Source organism: Salvelinus namaycush, chromosome 37, assembly GCF_016432855.1.
Source record: "Salvelinus namaycush isolate Seneca chromosome 37, SaNama_1.0, whole genome shotgun sequence".
Classification (NCBI taxonomy): Eukaryota; Metazoa; Chordata; class Actinopteri; order Salmoniformes; family Salmonidae; genus Salvelinus; species Salvelinus namaycush.
Genome location: NC_052343.1, coordinates 26,319,090 through 26,344,183, shown reverse-complemented (window position 1 = coordinate 26,344,183; position 25,094 = coordinate 26,319,090). Strand labels below are relative to the sequence as shown.

The window sequence follows — 25,094 nt, the reverse complement described above, 5'->3', positions numbered from 1 at the left end:
CCGGTATTATGACCGCTTGCGGTGTAAGGGACAACGAGTGTGAAATGTTATGATTATGTAAAGTTTTCGGTGAAACTGGTGGATTAAGGATGCTCGTGACCGTGATGTTACTGTTTCCCGTCTGTCGGTCGTCAGTTCGGGCAGTGCTTTACTGTCAGAGGCGCTTTAGCAAGGTGTGCAAGCTTATTCAACCGTTTTCTGTTATGAAAAGTAGCTGTACTGGCCTGCTGAGTACAGTATCATTGGGTTGTGGAGCCAGCCTTCTCCAAATCAGTGGTGTAGCATTGTCCTATGACCGCTCAGGTACATAGGTGTGGGCGTGTCCTCTGACAAACCATTGGATGGATCTATGAATAGCCCTGAAAGTGTTCTGACGGCCAAACAAGACTGCGCTGTAAACTGTCATGTCATTTGTGTCTGTGTGTGACCACAAGGTTATAAATTTTTTTTTAGGGGTGTTTGGTGGGAGGGGACAGTTCTCAATTAAGCTTATTATTGGGTCCTCTCGCTCTGAAATATGCAACTACTAATGTATGTATGATAATACCATACGTTTTGTTATGAATGCCATATTGTGCGAAGATTTGATATAAAACGATTACATGGTAATGGTATGATCCCCGTTGTCTGTATTGTTGTTGTTCATATAGACCCCTGTGCTCTCTTCTTTCCTAATTTCTTCCCCTCTGCCTTTAGATACAGGTATCCCCTGCTCTGTCTGAGCGTGTGCGGGTCTTTGAGTCTCTCAGAGAGAGGCAGGGACAGCAGAGGACAAGCGGTGCCACGAAACAGGCCTTCAGCGTCCGATTGGCTGATGGCAGGACAGTGAATGGCACCACAGGTGTGACCACGCCCTCAATCATCGCTCAGAACGCACGGTTAGCCTCAGACATTGTGTGTGTTTTTATAATGTATTATTCAGAATCCTAAAAGTCAGGGAAGGGTTATCCCCAGTGCTTGACTTGGAATTCAATAGGTGCTGGTACTTATTTTGAGTGCCGGTACTGTTTTATATTTAGGTAAAGGAACTCTGCAATACTTTTGAGCTAATATTCTATAAGAGGTGCAGGAACTCAAGCAGCAGAAATGTTGAGGTGCCGGTACTCTGCTCCATTGAGCTTCTGTCCAATTCAAGCACCGTTTGTTTATCCCTCAGAACACGTGCCGTGTTTAGACAGTCAGCCCAAGTCTCTTATTTTTCCCCACTAATTGGTCTTTTGATTCATCAGATCTTTTCACATCAGTTCGTTTTCAGAGCTGATCTGATTGGTCAAAATTAGTGAATTAATTGACCAATTAGTGGAAAAAAATATCAGAATTGGGCTGCCTGTCTAAATGCAGCCTTAGTAACTCCCTGCAGAGTCCTACAGGCCTTTCTCAGTCCCTGGGACACCTATGTGTCCAATCTCTTTGCTTTCAGATTGGAATTTGGTGAAATTGGATAGGTGTAAGCAAACATATTGACATTGTCTCTAACCCTCCAACACTCCATGTCTGTGCAGTGTGAAAGGTGCTCTGGTGTGCAGGGTGAATGGAGAGCTGTGGGAGCTGCTTCGCCCCCTGGAGGCTGACTGTGAACTACAGCTACTAGGCTTCGACACCACAGAGGGCAAACAGGTACTTACTAAGGACATTCTCATTCATCTAGAAGATCTTACATGTAGAGCAGTCAGAGGCAGAGGTGGACCTCTTCTCTCTCTTATCCCCTCTCGCTCATCTCTTTCATTTTCTCCCTTCCTGCCTCCCTTTCTCCCCCAGGCGGTGTGGAGGACAGGAGCGTGTGTTGTGGGGTGGGTGTTAGAGAGGGTGTTTGGGGTGAATGTGTGCAGAGAGGGCGTGTCAGAGTCCAGCCTCTACTGTGACCACCTCCTGGAGAACAAGTAAGACATCTCCCCCTCTTTGTAATATAATATCTGCCATTTTGCAGATGCTTTTATCCAAAGCAACTTAGTCATTACATTTTACCCCACTAACCATCCCCTCACCTTTTGGCTCCCCTTCAAGACAGAAAAGCTGCTTTGAGGGAGGGAGGGAGGGATGCATTTGTTCTCTAACAGCCCCTGGGAGGAGCTATCATGTAAACGGGATAAAAAAAAATATATATATATATATAAATTTGCTAAAATGTCTAAACCTGTTTTTGCTTTGTCATTATGGGTATTGTGTATAGATTGAGGGGGAAAAAACAATTGAATCAATTTTAGAATAAGGCTGAAACGTAACAAAATGTGGAAAAAGTTGAGTGGTTTGAATACTTTCCGAATGCACTATATACACAGAGAAACAGTACTTACCCCTGGTCTCTCTCCCAGTGCCCTGTCCCTAGCTGAGCTAGAGGAGAGATGTAAGGAGGCCGCTGGCCAGAAGCTTCCTCTCTCCAGACTGGAGCTGAACAGGCAGGAAGTTACAGAGCTCTTCCAGGTTAGAGGTCATTGGCCCTGTTTGTCTGTCATTGGCTGCATCTGAAATGGCATCCTATTTCTTATGTAGTTCCCTATATAGGGAATAGGGTTCCATTTAGGACATAGCCATTGTGGTTGGAAACAAGCATTTGGATCAATACCAGTACTATTTTGTACCTTACCTGCACTAAATGTATTTGGCTTAGTGTTTGGTTAGTCGGTGTAATGATGCAGGGATAGTATGAATTTGGTACAGAATGAAACATTAGATGGCATTACGGTTATGGCCCACAGTATTCTAGAATGTAGGTGTGTTGCTTTGCTCCTACCTGTAGCAGCTTGTGGAATGACTGTTTACATGTGTTGTCTTTAACCTCTGACTGTAATGGTCATCTAGGAATGTCTGTAATTCAAGGGGTGTGGCTGTGATACACGAGTGTGTATGTGTACTAACTGAGTGTGTTCTGTCATCTAGAACAATGCTCTGAGACTCCAGTTGATTGAAGAACAGATGAGTGGTCCTACTGTCACAGTCTACAGGTTTGTTGCTCAGCATCTCACAGCCTGATAAAACACACCACATGGTAATGCTACAGTCATGGTCTGTTTTTATGGAGAAATGACTGTACACTAGGATGACATGTCCATCTCTTCCTGTTCCGTGTGTGGATCAGGTGTGGAGACAGCATAGGAGTCTGCAATGGTCCTCTCCTCCCTCACACTGGTCTCCTCAAGGTCTTCAAGATGCTGCAGGTATGTGTGTTTGTGTGTGTGTCAACCTGCCTGCCTTCCTGTCTGCAGTTCAGTGAGGAATATACAGTTCTTGTCTTCTCCTCATGACATCTAAACTATGCTGGATGTAAAAATTGAATGTACAGGATAAAAAAAAACACATTTAAATGGGTTTTCATCGCATTTTCATCTCTACTGGCGAATTTGCCAATCTTGGTGTTCTCTGGCAAATGCCAAACGTCCTGCACGGTGTTGGGCTGTAAGCACAACCCCCACCTGTGGATGTCGGGCCCTCATACCACCCTCATGGAGTCTGTTTCTGACCGTTTGAGCAGACACATGCACATTTGTGGCCTGCTGGAGGTCATTTTGCAGGGCTCTGGCAGTGCTCCTCCTGCTCCTCCTTGCACAAAGGCGGAGGTAGCGGTCCTGCTGCTGGGTTGTTGCCCTCCTACGGCCTCCTCCACGTCTCCTGATGTACTGGCCTGTCTCCTGGTAGCGCCTCCATGCTCTGGACACTACGCTGACAGACACAGCAAACCTTCTTGCCACAGCTCGCATTGATGTGCCATCCTGGATGAGCTGCACTACCTGAGCCACTTGTGTGGGTTGTAGACTCCGTCTCATGCTACCACTAGAGTGAAAGCACCGCCAGCATTCAAAAGTGACCAAAACATCAGCCAGGAAGCATAGGAACTGAGAAGTGGTCTGTGGTCACCACCTGCAGAATCACTTCTTTATTGGGGGTGTCTTGCTAATTGCCTATAATTTCCACCTTTTGTCTATTCCATTTGCACAACAGCATGTGAAATTTATTAGAAATGCTCACTAACAGGGATGTAAACAAATTTGTTCACAAAAATGGAGAGAAATAAGCTTTTTATGAGTATGGAACATTTATGGTATCTTATTTTAGCTCATGAAACATGGGAACAACACTTTACATGTTGCCGTTTATATTTTTGTTCAGTATATTTCTCGTTTCTGCAACTCTATCTCTCTTTCTCTGTCCCCCCTCTTTCTGTTCAGGTGTCTCCCGTAACGTTGACCAATCCTGTTGGCACATCAGGCGTGATGCGTGTGATGGGTGTGGCCTTCCCAGGAGAGAGGGAGAGGGAGGAGTGGGAGAGGGAACAGGAGGAGACACGGCAGAGAGACCACAGACGCATCGGCAAGGTGAGGTTGACGGGGAGAGGGAAGAAAAAAGATCTAGGCCCAATAAGCTTAGAAATATAAACAACCGGAGACAGGTTATTATTGGCACAGCAGCGCTACTGTAGCTAGCCGAGTAGTGTAGAAACTATTGCAAGCGAACGAACCTATTTTAGCAGGCTAGCTTAGCATCTTGGCTAACTGTGAGGCAACTGCGACGGTGTCTCATGGAGCGTATATTGATATGGGGGGAGGTGTGTGTGTGTTTTGCCTCCAGGACCAGGAGCTGTTCTTCTTTAATGACGTCAGTCCTGGAAGCTGCTTTTTCCTGCCTAAAGGAGCTCACATCTACAACACACTCGCTGACTTTATCAAGGTAACACGTGCACACACAGACGCATCACAATTTTTTTGCTTGAAATATGATTTATTTTTATTGATATATAATAGACTAACTTATACACAAATGTACTATACTTACCAATCCTATCTTACTAGCTACTACTTCTACAAAATAGATCAGATATTCACAGGAAGCCTATCTCTGCAGCCAACTCCAACACCCCCGGAATGGCTTGTAGTTTCTCCATCAGAAAAATGACATTTGTCTCCTGGTCCCAGTTTTTCACAAGTTGTCTATCTGTATTTCGTCTATCGGATAGTGTTAAATGCATAGAAATAGAATGGTCAAACCATCAACTTGAATTAAGAGTCCAGTTCTATTCATTTTATTTCTATGCATTTAACACTTTCTGACAGGCCAAATCCAGAACTGGGCCCTGAGCTCACACGCTGCTCGTAAAACCCCCTCCTAACTCTCCTGTAAAACTCCACCTTGTGCTTCAGCTCCATGTGCTTGTGAAACAGATGTCATTTCTCCTGCTCAGGCAGGTGCTGGTTGTGATGCCAGCAGCTGGCCATGTGGGGGCTTCCAGTGCCATGGGGGCTTCCAGTGCCACTCACACTGCAAGATCTCTGAGAAACTCGGTCAGGACCAGACCTAAATTCACACACAAAACCAGTTCTATATGTACCCAAATGTATGCTAAACAAGGAATGTTGAGAACTACACCAAACTCAACAATGAACCAAATCTTCGTGAGAATACACCAGGATTCGCACCATTGATGATGGGATTTGAAGGTCTTGCAGGAAGATACTGATGCCTCAGTGCCATCCATGTTACAGACGGGTGAAATCGCTGGATGTAGAAGTGCGTTGTTGAAAACTTGATAATCTAAGATGGCAGAAACCAGAGTAAACAGTCTAGAGAGTTGGGCCAATGTGGTCTCTGTCTGCACGTTCCGAGAGCACCACTTTCTCCTCTATAGCCGTTGCTAAGTGATAATTGACACTTCCACATTATGCTGTTTAATTCTGATAGTTTTCAAAACCGATGAAGATGCAATTTGTTGACACAAACACAATACCGACTTGGATACACATTATCCCAAACGCTAATCAGTAAAAATTTATTTTAAATTCGCTGCACTGTTTTGTTTGTTTACAGCGGGTCATTTCATAGGGAACTGTCAGACACTCTCGTATTGTTACATCAGCATCATGTCAAGAATAAGGTGCTAACATGTCAGCTGTTTTAAAACCTGGCAGAAATATCTTCATATATGGCTCTGGCAGAAACAAGTCCCTCGTCTTGGTGTTGATGCCACCAAAACAGTTCCATATCAACATTGGTGCCTATCAATCAAACATTCTAAATTTGCTCTTTTCAATTGTGAGATCATCATATTCAAATGTAAGTATTCTTATGAATAGAATGACCATGGCAAGGAAATAGAACAAGTTTCAAATCAACACTTACTCTTATCAGTCAAACATTCTACCAACTTTGCTTTGGTTGACTTAGCCAGAGTGAATTAACTAACACACCCTATCTACTCTCGTCTGAGTGTGCCAGAGCGCAGAATAACTGATGAATTAACAAACGCGCAACACCCGTTGAATATGACCGGTGTCAGTAAACTTCGTCAAATAAACGTAATTTAATTGTTGCAAGCAGCACAGTTAGTCAACACTCTGGATAACATGCAGACAGCCTAACCAGCTCTGCTAGGGTGAGTAAAATGGTCAGTGAGGTGTTCTCTCATTTGTGTCTGGAAGTAGCTAGCAAGTTAGCCAACTTTAGCCAGTTAGCTTGGGTGATTAACTGCTGTTGTGAGGTCAGAATGCTCGATCAACCCTACTCCTCGGTCAGCACGTCCAGTGTGTTTTTATTTCACCTTTATTTAACCAGGTAGGCTAGTTGAGAACAAGTTCTCATTTACAACTGCGACCTGGCCAAGATAAAGCAAAGCAGTTCGACACATATAACAACAGAGTTACACATGGAGTAAAACAAACATACAGTCAATAATACAGTAGAAAAATAAGTCTATATACAATGTGAGCAAATGAGGTGAGATAAGGGAGGTAAAGGCAATAAATAGGCCATGGTGGCGAAGTAAATACAATACTGATATTAAAACACTGGAATGGTAGATTTGACAGTAGATGAGTGTGCAAAGTAGAAATACTGGGGTGCAAAGGAGCAAAATAAGTAAATACTAGAGGTCGACCGATTAATCGGAATGGCCGATTTAATCGGGGCCGATTTCAAGTTTTCATAACAATCGGAAATCTGTATTTTTGGGCGCCGATTTGCCGTTTTTTTATTAATTTTTAATTTTATTAATTTTTTTACACCTTTTATTTAATCTTTATTTAACTAGTCAGTTAAGAACACATTCTTATTTTCAATGACGGCCTAGGAACAAGGCAGAACGACAGATTTTTAACCTTGTCAGCTCGGGGGATCCAATCTTGCAACCTTACAGTTAACTAGTCCAATGCTCTAACACCTGATTACATTGCACTCCATGAGGAGCCTGCCTGTTAGCGAATGCAGTAAGCTAAGGTAAGTTGCTAGCTAACATTAAACTTATCTTATAAAAAACAATCAATCAATGACTGTCATTGCTCCAATGTGTACATAACCATAAATATCAATGCCTTTTCTTAAAATCAATACACAAGTATATATTTTTAAACCTGCATATTTAGCTAAAAGAAATCCAGGTTAGCAGGCAATATTAACCAGGTGAAATTGTGTCATTTCTCTTGCGTTCATGGCACGCAGAGTCAGGGTATATGCAACAGTTTGGACCGCCTGGCTCTTTGCGAACTAATTTGCCAGAATTTTACGTAATTATGACAACATTGAAGGTTGTGCAATGTAACAGGAATATTTAGACTCATGGATGCCACCCGTTAGATAAAATACGGAACGGAATAAACGTTTTGTTTTCGAGGTGATAGTTTCCGAATTAGTCAAAGGTATATGGTTTAGAGAGAAATAGACGACGCGTTATAATTCCTGTAATAACTTGCGGCTGAATTTGAAAGGGGTTCCTTCGTTATTTTACCGTTCATGTCTTCCATAGAGAATGTCTTGATCTACTTCAAATAAGGTCTGTGTTTCGTGCAGGCTTAAACCGCCTCAACGTTTTGATACCCGTGTAAATCTCACTAGGATAAGGTAACGTTTGTCAACATATTTTCATATATCCACTCTACAAAAAAATGTATCTTCGCTTATATTTAGCCAATATTGATCAGAGTTACCATGTCCTATGGATATCTACACAGTTATAAAATTGGCACGGTGATGTAAGCCTACACGAAACACAGACCTTATTTTAAGTGAATCTAAAAATATCCTATGGAATAAATGAAGGAACCACTTTTCAGATTTTGCTAGAAGGTGTCATGGGAATTATGACTCGCACTTTGGTTGTCAATTCTTACCATGCCCATTATTAAAATAGGATTTCCTGCATATAGAAATTAAAGTTTTTGTTTTCAACATTCATCACAGGTAACTTAAACTCTATTTTTATTCAAACAGTTGAGAGTATTTGTCTCCTAAGCAGACTCTTCAGTATCATTGTCACTTCAGAGCTGTGTGTGTGTATTTATGTATTCAATTAAGTTAAAACAAAAGTGTTCATTGTTCATTCAGTATTGTTGCAATTGTCATTATTACAAAAATGTGTGTGTATGATATATATATATATATATATATTTAAAAAAACTTTTTTTTTTTTTTTATCGGTATCGGCTTTTTTTGTCCTCCAATAATCGGTATCGGCATTGAAAAATCATAATCGGTCGACCTCTAGTAAATACAGTAGGAGAAGAGGTCGTTGTTTAGGCTATTTATAGATGAGCAATGTACAGGTGCAGTGATTTGTGAGCTGCTCTGACAGCTGGTGCTTAAAGCTAGTGAGGGAGATAAGTGTTTTCAGTTTCAGAGATTTTTGTAGTTCGTTCCAGTCTATGGCAGCAGAGAACTGGAAGGAGAGGCGGCCAAAGGAGGAATTGGCTTTGGGGGTGACAAGTGAGATATACCTGCTGGAACGCGTGCTACGGGTGGGTGCTGCTATGGTGACCAGCGAGCAGAGATAAGGCGGGACTTTACCTAGCAGGGTCTTGTAGATGACCTGGAGCCAGTGGGTTTGGCGACGAGTATGAAGCGAGGGCCAGCCAACGAGAGCGTACAGGTCGCAGTGGTGGGTAGTATATGTGGCTTTGGTGACAAAACGGATGGCACTGTGATAGACTGCATCCAATTTGTTGAGTAGGGTGTTGGAGGCTATTTTGTAAATGACATCGCCGAAGTCGAGGATTGGTAAGATGGTCAGTTTTACGAGGGTATGTTTGGCAGCATGGGTGAAGGATGCTTTGTTGTGAAATAGGAAGCCAATTCTAGATTTAACTTTGGATTGGAGATGTTTTATGTAAGTCTGGAAGGAGAGTTTACAGTCTAACCAGACACCTAGGTATTTGTAGTTGTCCACATAAGTCAGAACCGTCCAGAGTAGTGATGCTGGACAGGCGGGCAGGTGCAGGCAGCGATCGGTTGAAGAGCATGCCTTTAGTTTTACATGTATTTATGAGTAGTTGGAGGCCACGGAAGGAGAGTTGTATGGCATTGAAACTCGTCTGGAGGGTTGTTAACACAGTGTTGAGAGAAGGGCCAGAAGTATACAGAATGGTGTTTTCTGCGTAGAGGTGGATCAGAGACTCACCAGCAGCAAGAACGACATCATTGATGTATACAGAGAAGAGAGTCGGCCCAATAATTGAACCCTGTGGCACCCCCATAGAGACTGCCAGAGGCCCGGACAACAGGCCCTCCGATTTGACACACTGAACTCTGTCGGAGAAGTAGTTGGTGAACCAGGCGAGGCAATCATTTGAGAAACCAAAGCTGTTGAGTCTGCCGATGAGGATGTGGTGATTGACAGAGTCGAAAGCCTTGGCCAGCTCAATGAATACGGCTGCACAGTATTGTTTCTTATCGATGGCGGTTAAGATATCGTTTAGGACCTTGACCGTGGCTGAGGTGCACCCATGACCAGCTCTGAAACCAGATTGCATAGCGGAGAAGGTACGGTGGGATTCGAAATGGTCGGTGATCTGTTTGTTAACTTGGCTTTCGAAGACCTTCGAAAGGCAGGGTAGGATAGATATAGGTCTGTAGCAGTTTGGGTCAAGAGTGTCCCCCCCTTTGAAGAGGGGGATGACCGCAGCTGCTTTCCAATCTTTGGGAATCTCAGACGAGACGAAAGAGAGGTTGAACAGGCTAGTAATAGGGGTTGCAACAGTTTTGGCAGATAATTTTAGAAAGAAAGGGTCCAGATTGTCTAGCCCGGCTGATTTGTGGGGGTCCAGATTTTGCACCTCTTTCAGAACATCAGCTGATTTGGGATTTGGGAGAAGGAGAAATGGGGAAGACTTGGGTGAGTTGCTGTGGGGGGTGCAGTGCTGTTGACCGGGGTAGGGGTAGCCAGGTGGAAAGCATGGCCAGCCGTAGATAAATGCTTATTGAAATTCTCAATTATAGTGGATTTATCGGTGGTGACAGAGTTTCCTATCCTCAGTGCAGTGGGCAGCTGGGAGGAGGTGCTCTTATTTTCCATGGACTTTACAATGTCCCAGAACTTTTTTGAGTTTGTGTTGCAGGAAGCAAATTTCTGCTTGAAAAAGCTAGCCTTGGCTTTTCTAAATGCCTTTGTATGTATATTGGTTTCTAACTTCCCTGAAAAGTTGCATTTCACGGGGACTGTTCGATGCTAATGCAGAACGCCACAGGATGTTTTTGTGTTGGGTAAGGGCAGTCAGGTCTGGAGAGAACCAAGGGCTGTATCTGTTCCTGGTTCTAAATTTCTTGAATGGGGCATGCTTATTTAAGATGGTGAGGAAGGCATTTTTAAAGAATAACCAGGCATCCTCTACTGATGGGATGAGGTCAATATCCTTCCAGGATACCTGGGCCAGGTCGATTAGAAAGGCCTGCTCGCTGAAGTGTTTCAGGGAGCGTTTGATAGTGATGAGTGGAGGTCGTTTGACCGCTGACCCATTACGGATGCAGGCAATGAGGCAGTGATCGCTGAGATCTTGGTTGAAAACAGCAGAGGTGAATTTAGAGAGCAAGTTGGTTGGGATGATATCTATGAGGGTGCCCGTGTTTATGGATTTGGGGTTGTACCTGGTAGGTTCATTGATCATTTGTGTGAGATTGAGCGCATCAAGCTTAGCTTGTAGGATGACCGTGGTGTTAAGCATGTCACAGTTTAGGTCACCTAGCAGCACGAGCTCTGAAGATAGATTGGGGGCCATCATTTCACATATGATATCCAGAGCACAGCTGGGGGGCAGAGGGTGGTCTATAGCAGGCGGCAACGGTGAGAGACTTTTTTTTAGAGGTGGATTTTTAAAAGTAGAAGTTCAAATTGTTTGGGTACAGACCTGGATAGTAGGACAGAACTCTGCAGGCTATCTCTGCAGTAGATTGCAACACCGCCCTCTTTGGCCGTTCTATCATGTCTGAAAATGTTGTAGTTAGGGATGGAGATTTCAGAGTTATTGGTGGTCTTCCTAAGCCAGGATTCAGACACGGCTAAGACATCCGGGTTGGCGGAGTGTGCTAAAGCAGTGAATAAAACAAACTTAGGGAGGAGGCTTCTAATGTTAACATGCATGAAACCAAGGCTTTTACGGTTACAGAAGTCATCAAAAGAGAGCGCCTGGGGAATAGGAGTGGAGCTAGGCACTGCAGGGCCTGGATTCACCTCTACATCACCAGAGGAACAGAGGAGGATAAGGGTACGGCTAAAAGCCATGGGAATTGGACGTCTAGGACGTCCGGAACAGAGAGTACAAGGAGCAGGTTTCTGGGGGCGATAAAATAGATTCAAGGTATAATGTACAGACAAAGGTATGGTAGGATGTGAGTACATTGGAGGTTAACCTAGGCATTGAGTGACGATGAAAGAGATATTGTCTCTAGAAACATCATTGAAACCAGGTGATGTCATCGCATGTGTGGGTGGTGGAACTGAAGGGTTGGATAAGGTATAATGAGCAGGGCTAGAGGCTCTACAGTGAAATAAGCCAATAAACACTAACCAGAACAGCAATGGACAAGGCATATGGTGTGCTCTGAAAGCTCCTAGAGCGGAACGCTCTGAATTTACGAATGGAGAATCTGACAACACTCTGAATTTACGAATGGAGAATCTGACAACACTCTGAATTTACGAATGGAGAATCTGACAACACTCTGAATTTACGAATGGAGAATCTGACAACACTCTGAATTTACAAACGCCCAGAGCGCACTCTGGAACTCCAGTGTGAAGCTACTAACACCCCCTTTGTAATTTTTATGATTTTAGAATAGAATGGCCAAGACAATCAGCCAAGTACGCTTCCGTGTGCACTCACACACACACACACACACACACACAGCCGCTCATTCAGACATCTTTACTCTGACGGTAACCTCAGGACACTCCTGTTGTAGTCAGGAAATCACCGCAATTACTACACTGTGACTGTCTGTTTTCCAAATAACCCTGGATGACACGCACAGAGAAGAATTCTGTAGAGAAGAATTCTGTCTGTAATAATTAAGTTGTTACATCCCTCTGTTCCTCCCTTTCTCTCCACCCCTCCCTTCCTTCTCTCCATACCCCCCCCCCAGACTGAGTACAGGAGGCGTGGCTTCCATGAGGTTGTGACCCCTACTCTATACAGCACTGCACTGTGGGAGCGTTCGGGTCACTGGGAACACTACAGTGAAAACATGTTTACTGTGACCGGTGACACACACACCTATGCACTCAAACCCATGAACTGCCCTGCACACTGGTGAGAACACACACACCCCTACATTCTCTCTCATACTCTGCCCCACACACTGTTCAGGACATCTCAATAACAGCTCTCTCTGTTCCAGTCTGATGTTTGAGCAGCGTGTAAGGTCATGGAGGGAGCTCCCGTTGCGTTGGGCCGATTTCGGGGCACTGCATCGGAACGAGCTGTCCGGCGCTCTGGGTGGTCTCACCCGGGTCCGCAGGTTCTGCCAGGACGACGCACACATCTTCTGCACTCCTGAGCAGGTACACACACGATTCCTGTCATTTGAACCTTTTTGGATATTTGTCTCACATTTTCAACCCTGGAATTCCTAGGACAGCAGACAGTGGGAGAAAGTGGGATTGTATCCCTGACTCCCCCAATGATTCCCTTTCCCATTAAACCACACACACTTATGCTTATACACACACTGATTCACATGATATTGTGAGGTTTGTTTTCCACTTTGGCTAATCCAATCACTGGAGCAGTCAATACATCAACTGTTCCTCCTCACTCATCTGAGTTAACCCTTAACCTGTCTAGGACTGGGGAACCCCTCGCCAACAGCTAATGAAATTGCAGGGTGCCAAATTCAATCAACAGAAATCTCATAATTCAAATTTCTCAAACATACAAGTATTAGACACCATTTTAAAGATAAAATTCTCGTTAATCCAACCACAGTGTCCGATTTTCAAGAAAGCTTTTCGGCGAAAGCAGAACATATCATTATGTTAGGTCAGCAACTAGTCACAGAAAGCATACAGCGATTTTCCAACCAAAGAGAGGAGTCACAAAAAGCAGAAATATTGATAAAACATGTTACACAATACATGTATGTTCGATCAAGTTCATATTTATATCCAAAAACCTCAGTTTACATTTGGCTTTGCCTCTGAAACATCCCGTGAATTTGCACAGAGCCACATCAAATCACAGAAATACTCATAATAAACATTGATAAAAGAGTTATTCACAGATTTAAAGATATACTTCTCCTTAATGCAACCGCTGTGTCAGATTTCAAAAAAACTTTACGGAAAAAGCAAACCATGCAATAATCTGAGTACGGCGCTCAGAGACCAACACAACCCAAAAAGATATCCGCCATGTTGGAGTCAACATAAGTCAGAAATAGCATTATAAATATTCACCTACCTTTGATGATCTTCATCAGAATGCACTCCCAGGAATCCCAGTTCCACAATAAATGTTTGATTTGTTCCATAAAGTCCATCATTTATGTCCAAATTACTCCTTTTGGTTCGCGCGTTCAGTACACAATCTAAACTCACGACGCGCGGGCAGGTCGTGAGTTTGCAAAAGTTCAGACGAAAAGTCATTTTACAGTCCGTAGAAACATGTCAAACGAAGTATAGAATCAATCTTTAGGATGTTTTTAACATAAATCTTCAATAATGTTCCAACCGGAGAATTCCTTTGTCTGTAGAAAAGCAATGGAACAGATCTCGCTCTCACGTGAACGAGCATCACGAGCTCAAGGCATTCTGGCAGACCTCTGACTCATTCCCCTCTCATTCGGCCTCACTACACAGTAGAAGCATCAAACAAGGTTCTAAAGACTGTTGACATCTAGTGGAAGCCGTAGGAAGTGCAAAATGACCCCATAGATACTGTGTATTCGATAGGCCAAGAGTTGAAAACCTACAAACCTCAGATTTCCAACTTTCTGGCTGGATTTTTCTCAGGTTTTTGCCTGCCATATGAGTTCTGTTATACTCAGACATCATTCAAACAGTTTTAGAAACTTCAGAGTGTTTTCTATCCAAATCTACTAATAATATGCATATATTAGCAACTGGGACTGAGTAGCAGGCAGTTTACTCTGGGCACGCTTTTCATCCAAATGTGAAAATGCTGCCCCCTATCCATAACAAGTTAACCCCTGAAGCCCTGGACTCATCTCTAAGTTAACCCTTAACCCCGAAAGCCTTGGACTCTCCAGTTTCACATCTGTTTGTTTATACTGTCTTTTACAATATTGCATTTACATTCTCTATTCTGTCTCCATCACTCTGTCCTCCTTTTCTGGCTGGACTCCTGCCCCCCCCCCCCCCACACACTCTCTCTGTCAGTTGGAGGAGGAGATCATAGCGTGTTTGGACTTTGTGAGGAGTGTGTATCGAGTTTTTGGATTCTCCTTCCACTGTCTCCTCTCCACCCGACCTACACCCTGCCTGGGGGAGCCTGCACTGTGGGATCACGCTGAGCAGGTACACCACACCGACACACACACACACACACACACACACACACACACACACACACACACACACACACACACACACACACACACACACACACATACAGACAGACAGATGTACACACACAGAGCCAGCTGTGTAAATGTGTGTTTACTGTCCCACAAGTGATGTCTATAAATCCCAGTACATAGCCTCTATTGTAATCATAATGACGGACACTTATCCAATCAGTGTTGATATATGGCCATGTGGATGTGACGAACTCAAAGCCCTGTCTGTTCTGTGGCTGCTGTCTATGCTCCCTGCCTCTTCCTCTGTGGAGTAAAGCTCAGGAAATTAACACAGAGAGGAGAAGCTCAATGAAGAAATGAGATCCTTTCTTTCCATTTTTCTCTTTCCCACTTTCTTCCCCTCTTCCCTCTTTCACTCCCCTCCCTCTTGTCCCCCCCGCTCTCCTCTCTCTCTACCTCTCTCTTTCTCTCTGAGCAGCAGTTGGAGAGGAGTCTGCAGCAGTTTGGGGAGCGCTGGCAGCTCAACCCAGGAGATGGAGCGTTCTACGGGCCAAAGGTCAGTTACACAAGACCCTTCTGTCTGAATGTTGTGTAACGCTGCAACCCGCCCTGAACAGAGCCATGTTATCAACACTCACACATCTTCCTGTTGTCCTAGATTGACATCCAGATCAAGGACGCCATTGGTCGACAGCACCAGTGTGCCACCATCCAATTGGACTTCCAGCTACCAATCAGATTTGACCTGCAGTATGTGGGGTGAGTCACTCATCTATGTCAGTTCAACCTGTGTGTTCTGGGATGTTCCCTGATGCAGCTTCTGCTCTTATCGAACTGATGGTACATTTAATTGGGTTGCACATGGCTGACAACATTATTAGACTGAGGGAATTTAAAGCTAGAATCCTAAGTTGTTGCGTCCATTTTTGGACTTATAAATGATTTTTATATATATTATATAATCTCAGCAAAAAAATAAACATCCCCTTTTCAGGACCCTGTCTTTCAAAGATAATTAGTAAAAATCTAAATAACTTCACCAATCTTCATTGTAAAGGGTTTAAACACTGTTTCCCATGCTTGTTCAATGAACCATAAACAATTCATGAACATGCACCTGTGGAACGGTCGTTAAGACACTAACGGCTTACAGGCAGTAGGCAATTAAGGTCACAGTTATGAAAACTTAGGACACTAAAGAGGCCTTTCTACTGACTCTGAAAAACACCAAAAGAAAGATGCTCAGGGTCCCTGCTCATCTGTGTGAACGTGCCTTAGGCATGCTGCAAGGAGACATGAGGACTGCAGATGTGGCCAGGGCAATAAATTGCAATGTCCGTACTGTGAGACGCCTAAGACAGCGCTACAGGGAGACAGGGCGGACAGCTGATCGTCCTCACAGTGGCAGACCACGTGTAACATCACCTCCACAGGATCAGTACATCCGAACATCACACCTGCGGGACAGGTACAGGATGGCAACAACAACTGCCCGAGTTACACCAGGAATGCACAATCCCTCCATCAGTGCTCAGACTGTCCGCAATAGGCTGAGAGAGGCTGGACTGAGGGCTTGTAGGCCTGATGTAAGGCAGGTCCTCACCAGACATCACCGGCAACAATGTCGCCTATGGGCACAAACCCACCGTTGCTGGACCAGACAGGACTGGCAAAAAGTGCTCTTTACTGATGAGTTGCGGTTTGGTCTCACCAAGGGTGATGGTCGGATTCACGTTTATTGTTAAAGGAATGAGAGTTACACCGAGGCCTGTACTCTGGAGCGGGATCGATTTGGAGGTGGAGGGTCCGTCATGGTCTGGGGCGGTGTGTCACAGCATCATCAGACTGAGGTTGTCATTGGAGGCAATCTCAATGCTGTGCCTTATAGGGAAGACATCCTCCTCCCTCATGTGGTACCCTTCCTGCAGGCTCATCCTGACGTGACCCTCCAGCATGACAATGCCACCAGCCATACTGCTCGTTCTGTGCGTGATTTCCTGCAAGACAGGAATGTCAGTGTTCTGCCGTGGCCAGCGACGAGCCCGGATCTTCCATTGAGCACGTCTGGGACCTGTTGGATCGGAGGGTGAGGGCTAGGGCCATTCCCCCCAGAAATGTCCAGGAACTTGCAGGTACCTTGGTGGAAGAGTGGGGTAACATCTCACAGCAAAACTGGCAAATCTGGTGCAGTCCATGAGGAGGAGATGCACTGCAGTACTTAATGCAGCTGGTGGCCACACCAGATACTCACTGTTACTTTTGATTTTGACCCCCCCTTTGTTCAGGGACACATTATTCCATTTCTGTTAGTCACATGTCTGTGGAACTTGTTCAGTTTGTCTCAGTTGTTGAATCTTGTTATGTTCATACAAATATTCACACATGTTAAGTTTTCTGAAAATATACGTACATACAGTGGGGAGAACAGGTATTTGATACACTGCCGATTTTGCAGGTTTTCCTACTTACAAAGCATGTAGAGGTCTGTCATTTTTATCATAGGTACACTTCAACTGTGAGAGACGGAATCTAAAACAAAAATCCAGAAAATCACAAATTTGTTGGCAGAACTGAAAAAGCATGTGCGAGCAAGGAGGCCGACAAACCTGACTCAGTTACACCATCTCTTTCAGGAGGAATGGGCCCAAATTCACCCAACTTATTGTGGGAAGCTTGTGGAAGGCTACCTAAAACGTTTGACCCAAGTTAATCTATTTAAAGGCAATGCTACCAAATACTAATTGAGTCGATGTGAACTTTTGACCCACTAGGAATGTGAAGAAATAAAAGCTGAAATAAATCATTCTCTACTATTATTCTGACATTTCACATTCTTAAAATAAATTGGTGATCCTAACTGACCTAAGACAGGGAATTTACTAGGATTAAATGTCAGGAATTGTGAAAAATGAGTTTAAATGTATTTGGCTTAGGTGTATGTAAACACACACACTACCGTTCAAAAGTTTGGGGTCACTTAGAAATGTCCTTGTTTTTTTCTTTTGGGGGGGGGGGGGTGTATATATAACATAAAATTGATTAGAAATAGGGTGTAGAGATTGCTAATGTTGTAAATTACTATTGTAGCTGGAAATGGCTGATTTAAAAAAAAATATATATAAAAAAATTATGGAATGTCTACATAGGCGTACAGAGGCCAATTATCAGCAACCATCACTCCTGTGTTCCAATGGCACGTTCTGTTAGCCTTTTCAAATGATAAACATGTATTAGCTAATTGGTCATTAGAAAACTCTTTTGCAATTGTTAGCACAGCTGAAAACTGTTCTGATTAAAGAAGCAATAAAACAGGCCTTCTTTAGACTGGTTGAGTATCTGGATTATCAGCATTTGTGTACAGGCTCAAAATGGACAGAAACAAAGAACTTTTTTCTGAAGTCTTTTCAGTCTATTCTTTCTTTTCAGTCTACTTCAGTCTATTCTTGTTCTGAGAAATGAAGACTATTCCATGCGAGAAATTGCCAAGAAACTGAAGATCTTGTACAAGATCTGTGTACTACTCCCTTCACAGAACAGCACAAACTGTCTCTAACTAGAATAGAAAGAGGAGTGGGAGGCCCCGGTGCACAACTGAGCAAGAGGACAAGTACATTAGTGTCTAGTTTGAGAGACCGACGCCTCACAAGTCCTCAACTGGCAGTTTCATTAAATAGTACCCGCAAAACACCAGTCTCAACGTCAGCAGTGAAGAGGAGACTCTGGGACGCTGGCCTTCTAGGCAGAGTTGGGGAAAAAAGAAGCAATATCTCAGACTGGGCAAAAGAACAGACACTGGACAATGTTTGTAAACAACATAAATTAACACTGTATAGCCTCATAACAAGGTTAAACAAATGTTGATATCATGGATGGTCAGTCCTTGCATCCATATCTCAGAATTTCACTCATTACTTCCGGCGCCGACAGAGATGGCCGCCTCGCTTCGCGTTCCTTGGAAACTGTTTATGTGTTATTTCTTACATTGGTACCCCAGGTAATCTTAGGTTTCATTACATACAGTCGGGAGGAACTACTGAATATAAGAGCAACGTCAACTCACCATCATTACGACCAGGAATATGACTCTCCCGAAGCTGATCCTGTCTTTTGCCTTCCACCCAGTACAATGGATCGGATCCCAGCCGGCGACCCTAAACAACGACGCCATAAAAGGGGCAAACGAAGCGGTCTTCTGGTCAGGCTCCAGAGACGGGCACATCGCTCTCCACTCCCTAGCATACTACTCGCCAATGTCCAGTCTCTTGACAACAAGGTTGATGAAATCCGAGCAAGGGTAGCATTCCAGAGAGACATCAGAGACTGTAACGTTCTTTGCTTCACGGAAACATGGCTTACTCGAGAGACGCTAACGGAGTCGGTGCAGCCAGCTGGTTTCTTCACGCATCGCGCCGACAGAAACAAGCATCTTTCTGGTAAGAAGAGGGGTGGGGGGGTATGCCTTATGATTAACGGGGGGTATGCCTTATGATTAACGAGACGTGGTGTAAGCATAACAACATACAGGAACTCAAGTCATTCTGTTCACCTGACTTAGAATTCCTCACAATCAAATGTCGACCGCATTATCTACCAAGGAAATTCTCTTCGATTATAATCACAGCCGTATATATTCCCCCCCAAGCAGACACATCGATGGCCCTGAACGAACTTTATCTGACTCTATGTAAACTGGAAACCACACATCCTGAGGCTGCATTCATTGTAGCCGGGGATTTTAACAAGGCTAATCTGAAAACGAACTCCCTAAATTCTATCAGCATATCGATTGTGCTACCAGGGCTGGTAAAACCCTGGATCATTGTTATTCTAACTTCCGCGACGCATATAAGGCCCTCCCCCGCCCTCCTTTCGGAAAAGCTGACCACGACTCCATTTTGTTGCTTCCAGCCTACAAACAGAAACTAAAACAAGAAGCTCCTGTGCTCAGGTCTGTTCAACGCTGGTCCGACCAATCTGATTCCACGCTTCAAGACTGCTTCGATCACGTGGATTGGGATATGTTCCGCATTGCGTCCAACAACAACATTGACGAATACGCTGATTCGGTGAGTAAGTTCATTAGAAAATGCATCGGCGACATTATACCCACAGCAACGATTAAAACATTCCCAAACCAGGAACCGTGGATTGATGGCAGCATTCGCGCGAAACTGAAAGCGCAAACTACTGCTTTTAACCAGGGCAAGGTGACCGGAAACATGACCGAATACAAACAGTGTAGCTATTCCCTCCGCAAGGCAATCAAACAAGCTAAGTGCCAGTATAGAGACAAAGTAGAGTCGCAATTCAACAGCTCAGACACAAGAGGTATGTGGCAGGGTCTACAGTCAATCACGGATTACAAAAAGAAAACCAGCCCCGTCGCGCACCAGGATGTCTTGCTCCCAGACAGACTACATAACTTTTTTGCTCGCTTTGAGGACAATACAGTGCCACTGACACGGCCCGCTACCAAAACCTGCGGGCTCTCCTTCACTGCAGCCGAGGTGAGTAAAACATTTAAACGTGTTAACCCTCGCAAGGCTGCAGGCCCAGACGGCATTCCCAGCCGCGTCCTCAGAGCATGCGCAGACCAGCTGGCTGGTGTGTTTACAGACATATTCAATCAATCCTTATCCCAGTCTGCTGTTCCCACATGCTTCAAGAGGGCCACCATTGTTCCTGTTCCCAAGAAAGCTAAGGTAACTGAGCTAAACGTCTACCGCCCCGTAGCACTCACTTCCGTCATCATGAAGTGCTTTGAGAGACTAGTCAAGGACCATATCACCTCCACCCTACCTGACACCCTAGACCCACTCCAATTTGCTTACCGACCCAATAGGTCCACAGACGACACAATCGCAACCACACTGCACACTGCCCTAACCCATCTGGACAAGAGGAATACCTATGTCAGAATGCTGTTCATCGACTACAGGTCAGCATTTAACACCATAGTACCCTCCAAACTCGTTATCAAGCTCGAGACCCTGGGTCTCGACCCCGCCCTGTGCAACTGGGTACTGGACTTCCTGACGGGCCGCCCCCAGGTGGTGAAGGTAGGTAACAACATCTCCACCCCGCTGATCCTCAACACTGGGGCCCCACAAGGGTGCGTTCTGAGCCCTCTCCTGTACTCCCTGTTCACCCACGACTGCGTGGCCATGCACGCCTCCAACTCAATCATCAAGTTTGCGGACGACACTACAGTGGTAGGCTTGATTACCAACAACGACGAGACGACCTACAGGGAGGAGGTGAGGGCCCTCGGAGTGTGGTGTCAGGAAAATAACCTCACACTCAACGTCAACAAAACAAAGGAGATGATTGTGGACTTCGGGAAACAGCAGAGGGAGCACCCCCCTATCCACATCGACGGGACAGTAGTGGAGAGGGTAGTAAGTTTTAAGTTCCTCGGCGTACACATCACAGACAAACTGAATTGGTCCACCCACACAGACAGCGTTGTGAAGAAGGCGCAGCAGCGCCTCTTCAACCTCAGGAGGCTGAAGAAATTCGGCTTGTCACCAAAAGCACTCACAAACTTCTACAGATGCGCATCCTGTTGGGCTGTATCACCGCCTGGTACGGCAACTGCTCCGCCCACAACCGTAAGGCTCTCCAGAGGGTAGTGAGGTCTGCACAACGCATCACCGGGGGCAAATTACCTGCCCTCCAGGACACCTACACCACCCGATGTCACAGGAAGGCCATAAAGATGACCAAGGACAACATCCACCCGAGCCACTGCCTGTTCACCCCGCTATCATACCGAAGGCGAGGTCGGTACAGGTGCATCAAAGCAGGGACCAAGAGACTGAAAAACAGCTTCTATCTCAAGGCCATCAGACTGTTAAACAGCCACCACTAACATTTAGTGGCCGCTGCCAACATACTGACTCAACTCCAGCCACTTTAATAATGGGAATTGATGGAAATGTATGTAAAAATGTATCACTAGCCACTTTAAACAATGCCACTTAATGTTTACATTACTCATCGTATATGTATATACTGTACTCTATCATCTACTGCATCTTGCAATCTTTATGTAATACATGTATCACTAGCCACTTTAAACTATGCCACTATGTTTATATACCCTACATTACTCATCTCATATGTATATACTGTACTCTGTACCTTCTACTGCATCTTGCCTATGCCGTTCTGTACCATCACTCATTCATATATCTTTATGTACATATTCTTTATCCCTTTACACTTATGTGTGTATAAGATAGTAGTTGTGGAATTGTTAGATTACTCGTTGGTTATTACTGCATTGTCGGAACTAGAAGCACAAGCATTTCGCTACACTCGCATTAACATCTGCTAACCATGTGTATGTGACAAATAAAATTTGATTTGATTTGGTTACATTTCTCCAGGCTCATCCCTTAGCTTTTTACCAAAACAGAGGTGGGGTGTCCGCTTTGTTATTGTAGCTTTAAGACTGAAGTGATCTCCTCTCCCCTACCCCTTTCTCACCACATCTTTCTCTCTTCCCTCACCCTCTCTCTCCCTCGCTCTCTTTCACCCTTTCTCTCGCTCTCAGGGGGGATGGAGAGACCCACAGACCAGTGATGGTTCACAGAGCTGTTCTGGGATCACTGGAACGCATGATCGCTATATTGGCTGAGAATTTTGGGGGGAAATGGTGAGAAGAGTGTCTGTTTGTATGTCTGTGATTTGATTAATCTAAAATTATACCGTTTTGGTTACCCACATTTCTCTTCCTCTTACTCACTCAGTTTCTCTTTCCTTTCGGTCTCTTTCAGGCCTCTGTGGTTGTCTCCAGCGCAGGTCATCATTATTCCTGTAGGGGGAGGTAGTGAGTCGTATGCGCAACAGGTCAGGACTCATAATATCAGATCTGGGGCCATATGTATCAAGCGTCTCAGAGTAGGAGTGCTTATTTAGGCTCAGTTTTGCATTTTGGATCTCAATTCTTAAGATTAAATGGAAAGCAGGAAACTGGTCCTAGATCAGCACTCCTGCTCTGAGACACATTATACACATGGCCCTTGTACTGCAGGCTGAAATCAAACCCCCCCCCCCCATACACCCACACACGTGACCAAACACAACATGACTCAGCACACATCAAAAGCTGTACCCCTCAGTGACTCCAGAGGTCGAAGGCTAATCCAGCACTGTACCCATACACGGTTCATCATGACTCTGAAAAGGACTTGATTTGAGGTTAATTTTGTGATCAGGTTTTCGTTTATTTAACACATGGGAACCAACAATGAAACAAAGCTACGCACGTACATGCCACTACTCACATATCAATATATTCTACAAGTTCCATCTGCCACATGATGAATGAGCCAGCAGCAGGTAAGACCAGACACAGGAGATAACATGGAATATAGACATGTAATGTTTCTGAGGCCTTTATCAGGACACGGCTCCTATTTCTCTCTTGACTTGTCTTGTAAAAAGTCTGCCAGTCACAACATTGCCAATACATCCTCCTGTATGTAATGCATATGTAGCCCCAGGGGAGGAGAATCTATCAACACTGCTGATCTGGGGTCTGTCATGATGATACATAGCCAGGTAATACAGCCACCAGTGTCTCGGCCCTCAGGGTGGAATTTAAAAGGTGTCGTCCTTACTGTTATTCTACCGTAGCCTGGTTCCTGTCTCCTCTACCACCACTGTGAGTGATGTGTGTTTTGCTCTTGTTAAGGTGGTCCGACAGTTCCGCGAGGCCGGCTTCATGGCTGACGTGGATGATGACCAGGGTGCCACCTTAAATAAGAAGATCCGCTCTGCACAGCTGGCCCAGTACAACTACATATTTGGTAAGAGTGCGTGGGTGAACACGGATTAGATTACCGTACTGTAGATTCAAATTAAACTGACACGGCTTGGAAACATATTGATTCAATAATTGTTTATTTCTGTGTGTGTGTGTGTGCGTCCCCAGTGGTAGGTGAGAAGGAGTGTGTGAGTGGCACGGTGAGTGTAAGGACCAGAGGGGGGAAGCAGCTAGGGAGGAGACCGACAGAGGAGGTCCTGGCATCACTCACACACCTACGAGAAACATGGAGCAACCAGGATGACTTCTAACACACACACACCTGTTGTGGATGAAGAATTGCTCACTGTACTTATATAATAACTTAAATTATAAAACTCTTCTGGACATCTTTTGAACACACTTTTTCTGTGTGTGTAACTGTCATTATGGACATGGGGCTGGTGTTACTGTCCCAACAGTAAGTGTTTCATTGTGCAGTACTGGTTGGAGAGACATCCATTTTAGGAGTCTTATCAGGGTTTTCAGGCAACAGTTGTGATTGGTTGTTAATCCTTAAGACTGTCATCACTACCTTTAAAAGACTGGAATAAGAAAGGGTAGGATACGCAGGGAGTGTGGGGGGATTTGACTAAAAAAGGAGAGGGAGCCCTGTGTTTAGTGGAAACAGGAAAGGCAGAACGAAGGTCGGAAGGTTTGAAGTTTTTCCCTCTTTTTAATTGAGAGAGGGAGCGACGGAATGGAAAGGACATGAGTCACAACAGTGACAGAACAGCTAGGAGAGACAGGGAGGAGGGGGGGCATTATAACCCGGGAGGGGGGGGTCACAGATCAAACAGACTGGACAAAGAACCTCTTCAACAAAACGGCTATTGGCCAAAGGCGGCGGTTTTGTGTGCTTAGTTCTACGCGAGCACTTCACTGCCGAGATGGAAAGAGAGGGAGGCCGATAGGAGTTGAATTGGGTTCAGGCCAGGGGGCTTTTGGTGTGTATCAGTCCCTAGAGCCAGACACTGTAAGTGGGGGACCAGACCGTGAGCATTACCAGAGGAGGAGAGTTTGGACTTGGCTCCACGTTCCAATCACACAGATTAACGGTCAGGCGATTAAAACAGACCAAAGAATGAAGCTTATTTCCAATACGCAGAATAAATGCCTTAAATTCCTTGTCCCCCTCTTGATTGACTTTCTCTGAAATGATTAAAGTCGGGGAGTTGTTTGGTCCGGTAAGTGTTCCACAGTAGTTCCAGAGTGGTGACATGGACCATTAGTATCAGTGAACATTCCCAAAACCATTAGTTACTGATGACTACAAGCCCATCAGTCAGTCACTCCCCTCCTTACAGCATTCCTTCCCCCTATCTCTCTCCCTCTAATCTCTTTCTCCCTACTCTTTCTCTCACTACTCTCTAGTTGCTTTCTCTGAACACACAAAGCAATCCTTCATTTGACAGTTCGAGTCGCACAGAGTTCATTCTGAAATTATTTTTAGCCAGGGAGTTGAGAGAGAGGTGGGTTGGGGGGCAGAAAGAGAGGCGGACCTTTTGACGTTAAAGACAATAACAAAGGGAGCTGCTGAGGGAGGTATAGATCA

At 44.7% G+C, this 25,094-nt stretch overlaps 1 protein-coding gene across 1 annotated transcript; it reads left to right on the top strand.

Annotated features, from left to right (window-relative positions):
- On the top strand, nucleotides 1–24,671 carry LOC120030760 (threonine--tRNA ligase 1, cytoplasmic-like). The gene is made up of 18 exons (XM_038976180.1): nucleotides 1–173; nucleotides 697–878; nucleotides 1,503–1,617; nucleotides 1,759–1,880; nucleotides 2,313–2,421; nucleotides 2,878–2,942; nucleotides 3,077–3,155; nucleotides 4,164–4,310; nucleotides 4,564–4,662; nucleotides 12,334–12,500; nucleotides 12,589–12,751; nucleotides 14,588–14,725; nucleotides 15,206–15,283; nucleotides 15,386–15,486; nucleotides 22,286–22,387; nucleotides 22,509–22,581; nucleotides 23,429–23,543; nucleotides 23,669–24,671. Exons 1-18 carry the CDS (start codon nucleotides 90–92, stop codon nucleotides 23,809–23,811), a joined length of 2,082 nt encoding a protein of 693 aa, XP_038832108.1. The 5' UTR covers nucleotides 1–89; the 3' UTR covers nucleotides 23,812–24,671.
- Nucleotides 24,672–25,094: the final 423 nt, after the last annotated feature.

Excerpts from the sequence above, each read along its gene's own strand:
- LOC120030760 (XM_038976180.1), top strand. The coding sequence starts at position 90 with ATGCTCGTGACCGTGATGTTACTGTTTCCCGTCTGTCGGTCGTCAGTT. Across the intron at positions 15,284-15,385 it reads GAGCGTTCTACGGGCCAAAG|ATTGACATCCAGATCAAGGA; the intron begins GTCAGTTACACA and ends CTGTTGTCCTAG. Across the intron at positions 15,487-22,285 it reads TTTGACCTGCAGTATGTGGG|GGGGGATGGAGAGACCCACA; the intron begins GTGAGTCACTCA and ends TCTCGCTCTCAG.